General features: G+C 34.6%; 1 protein-coding gene across 1 annotated transcript; it reads left to right on the forward strand.

Annotated features, from left to right (window-relative positions):
• The first annotated feature begins 1,714 nt into the window (after positions 1 to 1,714).
• Positions 1,715 to 12,911, forward strand: LOC136824252 (peroxisomal targeting signal 1 receptor-like). Its single transcript, XM_067080422.1, has 17 exons — positions 1,715 to 1,857; positions 2,104 to 2,130; positions 2,264 to 2,381; positions 3,588 to 3,653; positions 4,441 to 4,591; positions 4,950 to 5,022; positions 5,453 to 5,578; positions 5,729 to 5,781; positions 6,467 to 6,524; positions 6,778 to 6,894; positions 7,057 to 7,083; positions 8,422 to 8,492; positions 8,775 to 8,856; positions 9,077 to 9,117; positions 11,163 to 11,337; positions 11,638 to 11,928; positions 12,521 to 12,911. The coding sequence occupies exons 1-17, from the start codon at positions 1,765 to 1,767 to the stop codon at positions 12,671 to 12,673; spliced, it is 1,722 nt and encodes a 573-aa protein (XP_066936523.1). The 5' UTR covers positions 1,715 to 1,764; the 3' UTR covers positions 12,674 to 12,911.
• The last annotated feature ends 211 nt before the right edge of the window (positions 12,912 to 13,122 follow it).

Genomic DNA, 13,122 nt, shown 5'->3' on the forward strand with positions numbered 1-13,122 from the left:
ATTGAAATATTTTTTAGATTCATAACTCCTGGCTTAGCAGATGACTTTCCTCCACAAACTTTCGGTTATTTAATTCTGGTCTGTAAATTAAATAAGTAGCCCAATTGGGGTACCCTACCTTTTAGGAACACCCCAAATTGATTCTAGCAAAATTTAACTTTTTTGATGTTTACAAGCAAAAGATACAAATTCAACATTTTTGGTGCTTTGCCCTCTGAATCCCCAACAGGGTTTAGCCCTGGACCCAACTGGGGGATGGAAGCGCCCCCAGACCCCCAGCTTTATGGATGCGCACAGCTAGAAACTCAATCTACTGATCTAGATTTACAAAAAAAGCATATACTAAAATAATTTTAAAAGGCCTGAAGAAGAAAGAAATCAATAAGTGTGTCATAATTTGGAAGGTATATAAAGGGTTAAGACTAGGAATTAAAGTTATGAAAGTGATTGTTTTAATGGCACTAAAACTCTTCATACAAAATTTAGGGAAAACACATATTTTTGGACTTTGTACAGCCCTTTGAAGTAGGTCTAAAACGGCCAAAAATGACTAAAGGAAAGATACGAACAATCTGAACACAGAATTGAAATCAGCTCTGATCAGCTAGGTTTAAATTTTCTAAATGGTCTGATGTCTTGATTTTTAAAACAGTAGAAAAAATCTTCATTTTACAATTTTTCAAAGATCTTTAATCCATTAGATTATTCTCTTTTAAAATATCTTTCTAACGGTGTATAATTTTCCAACATAGCATAGAAAAAGGGGCAAAAAACTTAAAACTAAAGTGTCCACGTACTTTTGAGACAGACTTGATCCTTTTGTACAGTAAATCCTTTTATGTCTCCTGTTTCTCAAATGATACCTTTAAAACTTTATGATTGGGCATCAACATTTTTAAAATCTTCATGTTTGATTACACAATTTAATTATTAGTCTTTGAAGCACATCTCAATGCCGAGACTTCGCCCATATTTGATTAGCATGTCTTCTCCATTCTACTCTGTCATTCGCGATCACGTTTTAAGGTGTTGAAGTCTAATCCAGTGTCCTCTTTAATCTGGTCTTTCCATCGCTTTGGTGGCCTCCCTCGCTTTGGTGGCCTCCCTTGCTTCCTCTTCTTTGTGAAATCATTTTGGAGAGCTCTTTTAACAAGACTGTTGTCATCCATTCCTTCTAAAACAAAATGTGTTTCCAAAACATATTTGTTACATTTGCACCAAGCAAGATTCTACAGACGATTTCACTGCACCTTAAAGTCATCATAATCAGATTCAGAGTCACTGTGGACGATGAACTAAATGCTTAGGATCGTTTTGGTAACATCCTCCATCCTCTCCAATATTGACCCATTGCTTGTCACAAGAATCATTTAATTTAGAATACTCATCAGACTACAGTTTGAAGACCTTAAAAAGAGCTTTGTTAGATTTGTTGGATGGGCAATTTAAAAATTTTGGCGTAGCGATTCGCCTTATTAAGAAGCCCTGACTCTCTTATCATTCTCATAATGTAAATATAACAGTTGAAAGGATTTGAGGTATACCATCAAATTCCATCGTTTTGTTTCATGATTTTAACGTAGGGGTATGAACGAAGTTATTATAGATTTCTGCAAAAATAACAGGAAGATCGACGTCGTTTGTCTGTTCATCTGATTTTGGGGATTAATTTCTACACCTTTTGGTTGGTTATCCCAGTTTTAAACAAAAGACATTGATATTTCAAAAGGGTAGTAAATAAAATATCAAAGATAAGGAAAGAGGATGACATTCAACTCGTTAGTGGCTGGAGAATGTGGTGGTGCGAATCCATTGATGAAATTAACTGAACATGTTCACAACCATTCGCACTCTGAGGTAGTCTTTTGCTTCTTCTTATGTTGCTTTGCTTTTTCAAAAAATGTCAAAAAATATTTAAAAATATTTGTCCATTCATAAAGTTTCCTGCAATTCAGAAAATCTTTCTACTGTATAATCAATGCATCACATTTTGTATCTTTTATTATTGAGCTGGACATTTAAATGTTGGGTAGAATTTTTAGACAAAATTCCAGTGTTGTATATGATTAATTGATATTATATTTTATGTTTTCTTCTTTGCAGAGAACAGTAGACCAATACAAAAAGGAGGTTTGTGTTTTCATATATTGATATATATATCATATTTAAAAACCACCTGAAAAAAAAATCAATTGTGTTGATTCTTTAAAAGCTCTGTGTACTGCTCAAAATTTTTTTTCAATCAATTCTTCTTTATTTTTAGAATGGTCTGTCGAATATTGCAATCCCACAAACATTCAACATGCAAAATCTTCTTGATGAAATGCAAGATTTACAACGCCCTGTTGGAATGGCAAACATCAGCCACGTTGAAAATACAGGTTTGTTTTTGTTTTCATTTTATGCATTTGATTTGTTTGATAGTCCTTAGAGGTAAAAATCTTTTTTTATATTTAAAGTTTTTATAAAGTCTCAGTCAACTAATGTTTTTTTGAGGTTTTCACAAAAACGTTAGATTGCATGATGATATCGATGATGATATCAACCCTCATGACATCATAGCTCATGACGATTGCCATGATGCATGATGCTGATGATATTCGAAATACACGGAGAGCATAAGTGCCTGTATACGTGATGAGAGTAAAACAGGATGAGTGTCACCACGCACCACAATAACCAGTATATCACACTATTTTATCAGAGCTATGGTAACCATTCCCTCACATTGTATGGGTTGACCCAGGGAACATATCCTCTGAGCCATATCCTCTTGCCAAGTGAGCACCAAAATATGTATTGACATCCTTGCCATTTTGCTCAAATTTTGTGAGCCAAATGACATGTATTTTTTGGGCATTAGGGTAAATTTTTGTCTACCTGTTGGTATCATGTATTTTACAGACTGATCTAAAATTGCCCTTTTTGCCTACATCAGCCCTAAGATAATGTATCTAGTGATTGAAAAATGATATTGACTTGAAATTTTGAAAAATATTAGGTATTGATAAAACAAGCTTGCAGGCAAAATTTCAGCAAAATCAGACGAATGGTTATGCTGAAAGTAAGCATTTCACTGCAGATAAAATACAGAAGGCTCATGTGACTAAATTGAAATTTTGCACACAGTCTTAGATGGTCAATATCTATCACTGGAAAAAATTTCTAGTCAAAAGCTTTAGTAGTTCCTGAGTTCTAGCAGGTGGTCACATGAATTTTACAAACTGATCTGCAAATTACCAAATACTAATGGGAACGATTTCTTTCTGTTACTAGTCTCCTTTATTTGACAAAACAGCCTTCGGGAACAAATTTCAGTCAAATCGAACACGTTAATCAGTCAATGCATGATTTTGGTCAAGTTTACATTCTAGTCTTTAAAATACCAACCAGACAGGTGGCCAAACTAAACTTTGTAAACCATCTTCGGTTATCCATATCCACATCACTACTGGTCAAAATTTCAAGGTCGTTCCCCTGGTAAAAAAATAGGAAGATGCTCGAAGGGTTAAGTTAAAAAAAGGGAAGCTAATTTTGACAGTTTTGAAGAGTGTCAATGAAACTTCCATTACGTTTTTCAAATTCAGCGCGAGATTGGCAACAAGATTATACAAGTCAATACCATCCAAAGATGATCACTCCGAAACCAGATGGTCAGTTTTCTTTCTTTGTAGATGCTTAATTGTTTCATGAAGGTAATAAAAATAGATGGAAAGTCAACGCCTTTTATTCTATTCTGACATACCATTGGAAGCAAACAGCTGTTTGGTTGCTCTGGGAATAAGATGATTAATTTTGCGGGTACTCGTATGAAAAGACATTACACTTTTAACAAGTTTATTGAAGGATTCATAAAAAAGTTGAGAGCAAATTAATATAGTAAGCAAAGTTCTAGGGATCGCTGCCCATAAAGCCATCGATAGATTTAAAAAGGAATTACATGTTACGATTGGTAACCTTGTATCGATCTTTTTGTCGGAGTATGAAAACCGCTGCCCACTTTAGAGGTGAAGATTTTGAGAAGAAAATGTGATGAAACTCTCAAACTTCTCAATGTTAACAAAATGTCAGCCCAAATATGTATCCTTACATTAGTTGAAAGCTTTTCGAATCGTATTTTATTAACAAGGATTTTTCGCAAAATTAAGTTTTTTTAAATCAATGGAACAGCCTCTTTCTGTTCTTAAGAAGTCATAAATTGATGTTTTTTGCTTCCGATGATGGCACATCAAAAGAAAGCCGCTTTGGAGAGATTTATAAAAGATTTCAACGACCATTTAGGTCATTACCGAGACATTTTCTTTATTTTATATAGCTTCATGATTGTTTATTGCTGTGTTCATCTTTCACGTTCTAATGGGTAATGAAAACCTTAAAATATGTATCTGAAAATACAGTAATTCTTATTGATGTGTTTATGATTTTACTTCCTTTATTCAGTAAGACTTAAAGAAGTGAGAAGTGCAAATGTGGATAATCGTTTCAATCACTTCCAGCCAAGCTATCAACCAGTGTTTCGACCACCACCATCAATTTCAATGCAAAGGAACAGCCAGCAAAACTGGGCCCATCAGTTTCTAGATGACAGCTTGTAAGAATGATAGTGCTGTAGTTTGTTTTCAAAAATTCACCGAGGCAAGACATATGTACACAATGGCACTCATTGTTAAAAGGGGGGCCGTTTTTATCCCCTTAATTGAAATCGTTATTTGAAGAAAGATAGTTCACCAATGTATTTTTAGCGTAAACTGAAATGAAAATTCACGAATGGCATGGTTGTGAGTTCGAGTCTCGCCGGATCCGTTGGTTTTCCAACGGTTCTGGTGGCTGATCAGAAGACAACATGAGAGCGACTGTATTCACTTTATTGAATTGAAAATTGTTTTTTAGCTTTATTCATACATTCGAAAACAATTTGGAAATTCTAACCTTAATTGTTTGGCTTTCAGGAAAGAAGTTGAACATAGGGACAGGGAGGAAGAAAAAACTGGCAAAGAAATTCTCGAGTCACTTGAAGCAGAAGTATGTGTTGTTTCATCATATCCTTAAGGCCGGTCTCCACTTGCGCGCGCTGCGATCACACGTTTTGGTTTCAATCCTTATTGCTTGGAAAAAAGATTACATCATAAAAATGTAACGCGCGCTCGAAAAAAAGTTGAACACATTTCAGTTTTTAACCGTTACGTCAGATCGCGCCAATGGAGTTGCTATTTTTTTTTACCAATAACATGGAATCTTTGCTCGAAAAAGAACGATTGAAGCGGAGACCGGCCTTTAAATCCACATAATGTTTTTCTTTGGCTCTTATGTTCTCGTCTGGATCTCTATATTGGGAACTGCTAAAGGTGAAAAATCTTAACAGCACAGCTTATGCTAAATGTGAAAAATCTTAACAGCACAGCTTATGCCATGGAAAACATAATTGTATGGAAATCTTATATTTCTATGAAAGGGTGACTTGTCGAAACAGTGGGTGGACGAATTTTCAAAAAAAGAGTCGGTTATTACTCAAACACAAAATGAAAACGAAGAAGAAGAAGATGAAGATTACCTGAACTCAATCCCAGATGTCACTGATGTATGATATATCTCACGTTTTTTTATCTTTTGGAGTAGTTAGCGTTATGTGTCACCATGAATGCTTACAATTTGATTTTCGGCTTCATAAACTCTTTTCCCAACTGTTACAGGACAGGTCTCAAAAGTTTTCTGTTATTCACTTTTATAGGCCGATGTTGAATATTGGGAAAAGCTTCAAAAAGACTTTGATGAACTTTTTAAGTAAGAATTCTCACTCAATGTCTTGATTGTTTGTGGATCCATAAGTTTTTTGGTGAACATTTCTCTGTTTTAACACTGTTTATGGAGACTGGAAAATTTTAAACATTCATTTGGCCACCATTTTCAGCAGTTTTTTGTATCGAATGTTTAAAAAGGGTGATGTTTTTTAGATTTTCGGTTTGTATTCCTTCTACTGTCTAAGAGTGAACCCTGCTTATACTTTAGCCCGAACCGAACCTTATTCGAAACTTGAGATTTGAGCTAAAAGATTTTGACTTTTCGCTGAAAATTAATTCAACTCAGGAGAATTAATTGAATTTCAGGAGAATACAGAAATGATGTCAAATCACTTTGGCAAATAGACAATAGGCTTTATAGAATTCTCTCCGGAGTGTAGAAGAATTTTACATGTCAAAAGTCTTAAACAATCTGCCTATGCAGAAGAATTCGCTTCAGGCTCCCACCGCAATGGACTATGTTCGAATCTCAAGCACTTGTGTTAGGGAAACATGGTGATGATAGACTCTACTCTCTTCACTGATATATCATTCTCTGTCAAAACTGACAGATGGTGGGAGTATCGGTTGACGTCAAATTGCAGATGTAGACGATAAACTTGGTATATAATCTGTCTATCCGTTTTCTAGCCTAAATTGTAAATCTATTATATAAATTTCTATTTCAGGAACGAGTCTTTGATGAACAATGAAGAGCATTCCCTCAATTCTCCCGTCAGTGAAAAGGTTGCTTTTTTGGATTTCTGTATTTAACAAGTTGTATTGAATTATTTCAGATTTCGATGGTATCATCTTATGTACATTTTTTCTCCCTCATCATCTACAGCATTGATAACGGCAGCATAATGAAGTGTTTTTCAGAGAAGCTTTTGTTCTTTCGAAAAATCAATGCACCGTACGATTTTGTCACTTCAAAAATCAATATAGCCATGTGGGGAATATCCTTATAATATTATATTCTATTATATACTTTATTTAGGAATATTCTTTTGAAGACTCGAATCCATTTTCTGGCCACAAGAATCCTTTCGAAGAAGGGGTGAAGAAACTGAATGAAGGAGATTTAATCAGTGCCATTCTCCTCTTCGAAGAAGCAGTGAGTAACATTTTGCCCTGATTGTCCAAGATTGGTTGTCCAAGATTGATTACAATTTTTCGACATAGTGATATAAAGGATTATCTGGTGTTCTAAAATTTTTATCGGTCTATTTTTATTAAAAGCTAGTGACCAATTCGAACCATTTTTTCCACCTTTCAGGTCACACAACAACCAGAACACGCCGAGGTAACGTTTTCTCACTTTGTGCAAGGGGGGACGACCATTGTATTTGTTTTTGTATTGAACTTTCGGTTGACCTTCATGTTAGCGACAGCGTTGACAATTCCAACTGGAGTTGGGTTAAGGTGTAATATGGTATAGTCAAGCACTTTGTGCCCTCATCAAACCAACCAACAACAGTTTGTCTTTTTCTCTTATCGCTGAAAAGTTGAAATCAAACAAAAGTCCATTCAAAATCGTAACATCGTAATCATCACTTTGCGGCTGTACCATGTCAATTATTTTGAAAATACTACTTACTACAGCTTACTACTTACAGTACTATTTAGTATTTTAGCTTCTTTTAATACTGATAGCAAACAGGTGATTTTTTCATTAAAAGACACCTTTATCCCCTTTTTAATTTGTTCCTTTTGCTTCCTCTTTTTGTAAGCCCTTTTATAGTTTTTAAATAGGAGTATATCGTTTGCTTTCTCATCAATTTTGATTAACAAGCGTTTTCACATCTGATTGACACGGATTTGAAGCAGATTGATCAGAAAGAGGGAAAGAAAAACATTTTTTGGCACAATATAACAAAAGGCAGACACTGTCCTGATGTGGAATATGTGCCTGATATGAAACGGGAGCACTTATGTAAAAATAAAACATTTAAAGCACTCGTCAACGTGAAATAAATCTGCGAGTCGAAATAACTCAGCAACGCGCTCTAATCTTCTATTTTAATTTCAAAGTTTTAAAAGATTACCTATACCGATTCAAATATTCCGGTTGGTCGTGCTTTGTTTTTATAAATTTGTGTAAGAGTTTGAAGCTTTACAGGATGTGAACAAGGCATGACTTAATTAATTACAACATAAAGTTTTCTCAAATTTGACGACTATAGAAAGAGCTCTCTTTTTGCTCTCATGGGTGATTTATTTTCGGACAGCTGTACCATCATTTTATTTCAAACGGTCGATCCATTTTGTTATTTTGTAACGGATATTTATGATTGCACTTTTGGAATAATTTGAATCGTAGGGTATGAATGAAATTATAGAGGCCAAAAAGTAATCAAACGGTACGAAAAATGTTATTATTATATTGGAAATTTTCGTCCCCTTTCTACTTTCGAAAAAAGGACAAACTGTGAGCTCGAATATTTTATGGATACAGAAAAAATTAATATATTCTACTTATCACTTAAAACACTTTTGTCTATGAATCTTCTCGGTAAGTATTTAACATAAACCTTAATAATTCCAAATGTCAATCCCGAAATGACTTGAGGTCTGTGCTTCTAATGCTTTGCGAAATACTGGCTGGCCATTGTTAAAGATGATTCCAAACAACTTCTTATAGGCTTGGCAATATTTGGGAACAAGTCAAGCCGAGAATGAGCAAGAATTCCTCTCCATTAAAGCTCTCAACAAGTAATAGCTTTTTGAAATCATTTTACCCCTCATATTATTTTCCTGTTACGACAGTAAATCACAGTTTAGACTCTCCTTTACTCTTTAAGCATCCTTTTAACTAGTCCAAAATTCGAACAATTAGTAACCTCATTTACGTTTAAAGAATGGAGACTGAATGATATTTCACATTATTTCAATTTTCCGAAAACTATATATTGATCAAATTCCGATGTGATGACATCGCTTTCATTCCGATGAGCTACCAAGAGAACTCTAACGATTTTTCTGTATTTTTATTAGATGTGTGGAGCTACAACCGGACAATTTGGAAGCGTGGATGGCTTTATCTGTCAGTTATACAAACGAATCTATGTATCTACAGGTAGTTTAGTTTTTTAAAAGCTTTGATCACGAAATTGTTCACCAGAGTGAAAGATTACCCGTTGTTCTTCGCAAAAACAACGTCGACATTGCATATCTATCTTTGTTTGTTTAAGGAGTTTCAAAATTTGTTAGAATTTTTAAACCGCCTCCTAAGATTCTATTAAACTGCATGGTTTTAGATTGATTATTTCTTAATATTGAATTCAATTATTATACAGGCCTGTCAATCGCTGAAATCATGGATAAAGAATAACCCAAAGTAAGAAATGTAACGTTTTGTTAGTGTTTAATTTTGTCAATACATCGATTATAGCAGAGGAATGTAAAAAGATGGAAAAACAGTTTCTTGAAAACAATGGAAAAACGGCTCGTCATATACCAGGTCTCTTGCCCTTAAGGGAGTTTATCTCGAGTTAATAGGTTTTTTTTTGTTGTCGCTATAAAAAATCGGCATAACTAGCGTGTTGTGACAGAATTCTTTTGTTTTGAGTCTAATTATGCGCAAACTTTTAGGGCTTTTATTTTGGGTACACCTCACCTATACCAAAAGTTACCTATATTTTCTTGCTCAGAATTTCCTAGCGATTCTACTGATATAACCGCATCATGACCGCACCATGATATGGAAAGCTAGACTTTGAGAAAATTATAACTTCATCTTAATTTTACTCGATTTCTGACAGTTTTGCAAGAATCAATTTAATATCATTGCGTTAAGAATTTCTTTTGCTATACATTGGTAAATAAATTGCTCCTTATTCTTAAAAATTGAATTTGTAATCGGTGAAAAAGGAAAAACAAATTTTCATTTTTATCGTCAAATCATGTAGAAACCGTCCGATTTGTATGGCGAGCCGTCTTTTCTGGACTTTCATTTAATGACCTAATCAACGTTTTTACAATAGAAATTTTCAATATAAGTGATCGTTGAACTCTGAGTAATCAGAAAAGCTGTTTTCCATCTCTTTACATTCCTCTGATTATAGTTTACATAAAAAATACGAAAAAAGTTCTCAATCTTAAAATGATACTTCGTTCTTGCTGAACGATAAAATTAAAATAAATAGTAAAAATTTAATAAAGTTTAAATGTTGATGCGTTACTGTTGCATTTGCGTTTTCCCTTAGCGGATCCCAGAATGAAGTTTAGTTTTTTTCAGCTGCCTTGTTTTCAAAGCCTGCAGGTTTCAATATACCAGGTGAGTAAAAAGCTTTATCACTACCAGTTAACACGTCATTGCCGCCTTTCTTCACCGCCCGATCCAAAATGTCCCCGCCATCTCCATTCAGTCCGCCTCCAGGACCTGCGGCTTTCCCTATGAATATAAAAAGTGATAAAAATGTTTAAAGTCCTTTTGAAAAAAGCAGCAATCCCAAAAACAAAATTTTTCCGTTAGGCGAAAATAAAAAATTGTAATGTTTTCGGAATGCGAGTGAAGGAAAAAAGCTCTCATGCGGCCGGCCGGCCTGCTATTTTTGATAACTTAAGATCGTTGAAATAGAACTTTAAAGATGACTTTTTTGTACAAGCACTATGAAGTAAGCCAGAATACTAATGTATCAACTACTAACGAACAAAACTTGATTTACAAGTGGGGATATCTAACCAAACGACGTTTGATAACTTGATTTTCTTTATGATGAACCATATACCCCCATAGTCTGCGGCCGGGTCAGAAAAATCTTTTTCACCCGGCCGGTTTCCGGAAACACAACATTTTTTTATTTTCGCCTTACAATAAACAATGTTAGTCTCAACAAAGACCTTCTCTCGGACTTAACATAAAACGCAAGACAAGAAAGACGTACCCTTTGCAACTTCAAATATTAGGAACATTATTATTGTAAAGCCTGCAAGATGGAAAACCTTCATGTTATATTCAATTCGACTAAAACTAAAAAAGTGACAAAACCTCCTGCTCTTACAAATGACAGACTGAAATTAACTTTCATCCTACACCTTCTCGTATTTTGTTCCAACGAAATTAAAATTCCATTATAATTGGGTAACTTTACGTGTATTGGCGGATCTGCCAAAAATGTTGTTTTAAAAAGTAATTGCAACTTAATTTTGATGGCGGTGATGTTGTGGCACTCCTGGTTAATTATTAGTTAAGACAGGGGGTAAGGTACAGTCTGCAATTTTCCTCAGTATATTTGCAAAGTCTAAAGTGACAAGAAAAATAGCGTGGTGAATAAAGATATGTTAGAAATTAACATTTAATCTGTATTATTTAAACGACCATAAGGCTGCTCAAAAATTCGTTATTTCAACCCGATCTTTTCATTTCTATCACATTCGCAGATATGAAAACATCTTGAGCAATCAATTGATACCAACAGGTGATTTGAAATCAGAAGCTCGAAGCAACATTTTATCTTCATCACTGGTTTCCACAGAAACTCTCAAAGAAGTGGAGAACATTTTCTTGACCGCTGCTCGTCTCTCTCCTCAACAAACCATCGACCCTCAAATACAGGTTCGTGTCAAAAGAGTTAAAAATTGGTTTAGAAAACGATTTACAACCACCACTACCTATTTGGAAAGATTAATTTGTTAATTTTGTTTTGTCAGCAAAATTTGTTCTCAATGTCTATTTTCATTAAAAAAAAACTTTTATGCTACAAACAAAAGTCACTTCAGGCGTTGCACAACTAGGCTTCTGCTCGGCTTAGATAGAGTCTCTCGTGACCTGAAGAGTTGGCTAGTCCATAGCATATTCTTATTTTCACAAATGTTCTTCATATTACTAATAAATTTTTCGTTTTCATTTATCCAGATTGGTCTTGGTATTTTGTTCAATATTTCACACGAGTACGAAAAAGCCATTGATTGTTTCAAAACAGGTCTACAAGTCAAGCCTGATTCTGCCCTTCTATGGAACAAACTAGGCGCGACACTTGCGAACAGTGGTAAAAGCGCAGAGGCTATCGAAGCGTACCGTAACGCGTTGAGTTTGAGGCCGGGTTTCATTCGATGTCGGTACAATCTGGGCATCAGTTGCATCAACTTGAAGGCTTATGATACCGCCATCGAGCACTTTCTCTCCGCCCTTAACATGCAGCGACAGGTAACATAGTCAGAAATTGTTTCACTATCCCATTAACGTTCTAAACTATCAGTCATATAATCGTTCCACTCTTATCTTAGTGCAGTCACAAACCCATGACACTCTACCTTAATTTCGAATTGAATGACTACTTTAATCGTAGAAATTTTAGCGAGTTTTCCCTATTTTCGCTAAAATAAATCTCGCTAAAACACGACGAATCAACAGATCGCTAAAATTTATCCGCACGAAATTTCTGGTTATATTGCCTTGATACATTATTATCAATAGGAAGGGTTTTAGTGCAAAGAAATGCTAGAAAACGAATTCAGTCAATAATGTAATACGTGTATTCGCTAAAATTTATCCACGCGAAATTTTTTGAAATCGTGATTCGCTAAAATAAATTCAAAAAAAATCAAGATTTTCCTGACTCGCTAATATACGCTAAAATTAGTCTCGCTAAAATTTATACGATTAAAGTCAAGAACCGCAGATCAAAAGTAAAGGAAAGCTTATTAAACCTGAATTTGATTACCCTCTAGACCTTCCGGTCTTATATTCTCAGCCTTTAAATTTAACTCTTAATGTATTTTTTTTACCATTTATTTAGGGTGAAGATCCAACTCGGACAGCTAGCACAATGTCCGAAAATATTTGGGACACTTTGCGCATGACCATGTCTTTGCATGGACGAAGTGATTTACTGAAAGCTGTGGAGAAGAGAGACTTGGGTGTGATCAATCGAGAAATGAAAACGAGATGACAAGGCTGTTCTAGACATTCGAATCTTAATATCTTCTGTGAATGTTACGGTGAACTTCATGGATATTGATTGATTGATTGATTGATTTATTGATTTATTGATTGATCAAATTTAATTTATTGGACTGAACTTTGTAATCAAGAGCAATTCCTAATATATATCTACGTATTATCTCATTTTCGCATTTTGACCATAGAAGCTGTCTGTTTAAATAAAATTGGCAGTGCGCACATTTTGATACATTGCTCTTGAAGGAGAAAAGAACACAGCAATTAAAAGTAATACCTTGTTGGAAAGATTATCTTAAGCGGATAATTTTAATACTTCAAAATCTTTCAAAAGTTTTGAAAATGAAGATGAAACAAATGAAGATTTTTCGTACCTTATCTATTAGCCAAAACAGGGCTTAAAAACAATCATCATTTTATGAGCTATTTCTGAAATCTACA

Source organism: Clytia hemisphaerica, unplaced genomic scaffold, assembly GCF_902728285.1.
Source record: "Clytia hemisphaerica strain Z4C2 unplaced genomic scaffold, Clytia hemisphaerica genome assembly, whole genome shotgun sequence".
Lineage (NCBI taxonomy): Eukaryota > Metazoa > Cnidaria > Hydrozoa > Leptothecata > Clytiidae > Clytia > Clytia hemisphaerica.

Excerpts from the sequence above, each read along its gene's own strand:
- LOC136824252 (XM_067080422.1), top strand. The coding sequence starts at position 1,765 with ATGACATTCAACTCGTTAGTGGCTGGAGAATGTGGTGGTGCGAATCCA. Across the intron at positions 6,525-6,777 it reads ATTCTCCCGTCAGTGAAAAG|GAATATTCTTTTGAAGACTC; the intron begins GTTGCTTTTTTG and ends TACTTTATTTAG. Across the intron at positions 8,857-9,076 it reads ACGAATCTATGTATCTACAG|GCCTGTCAATCGCTGAAATC; the intron begins GTAGTTTAGTTT and ends ATTATTATACAG.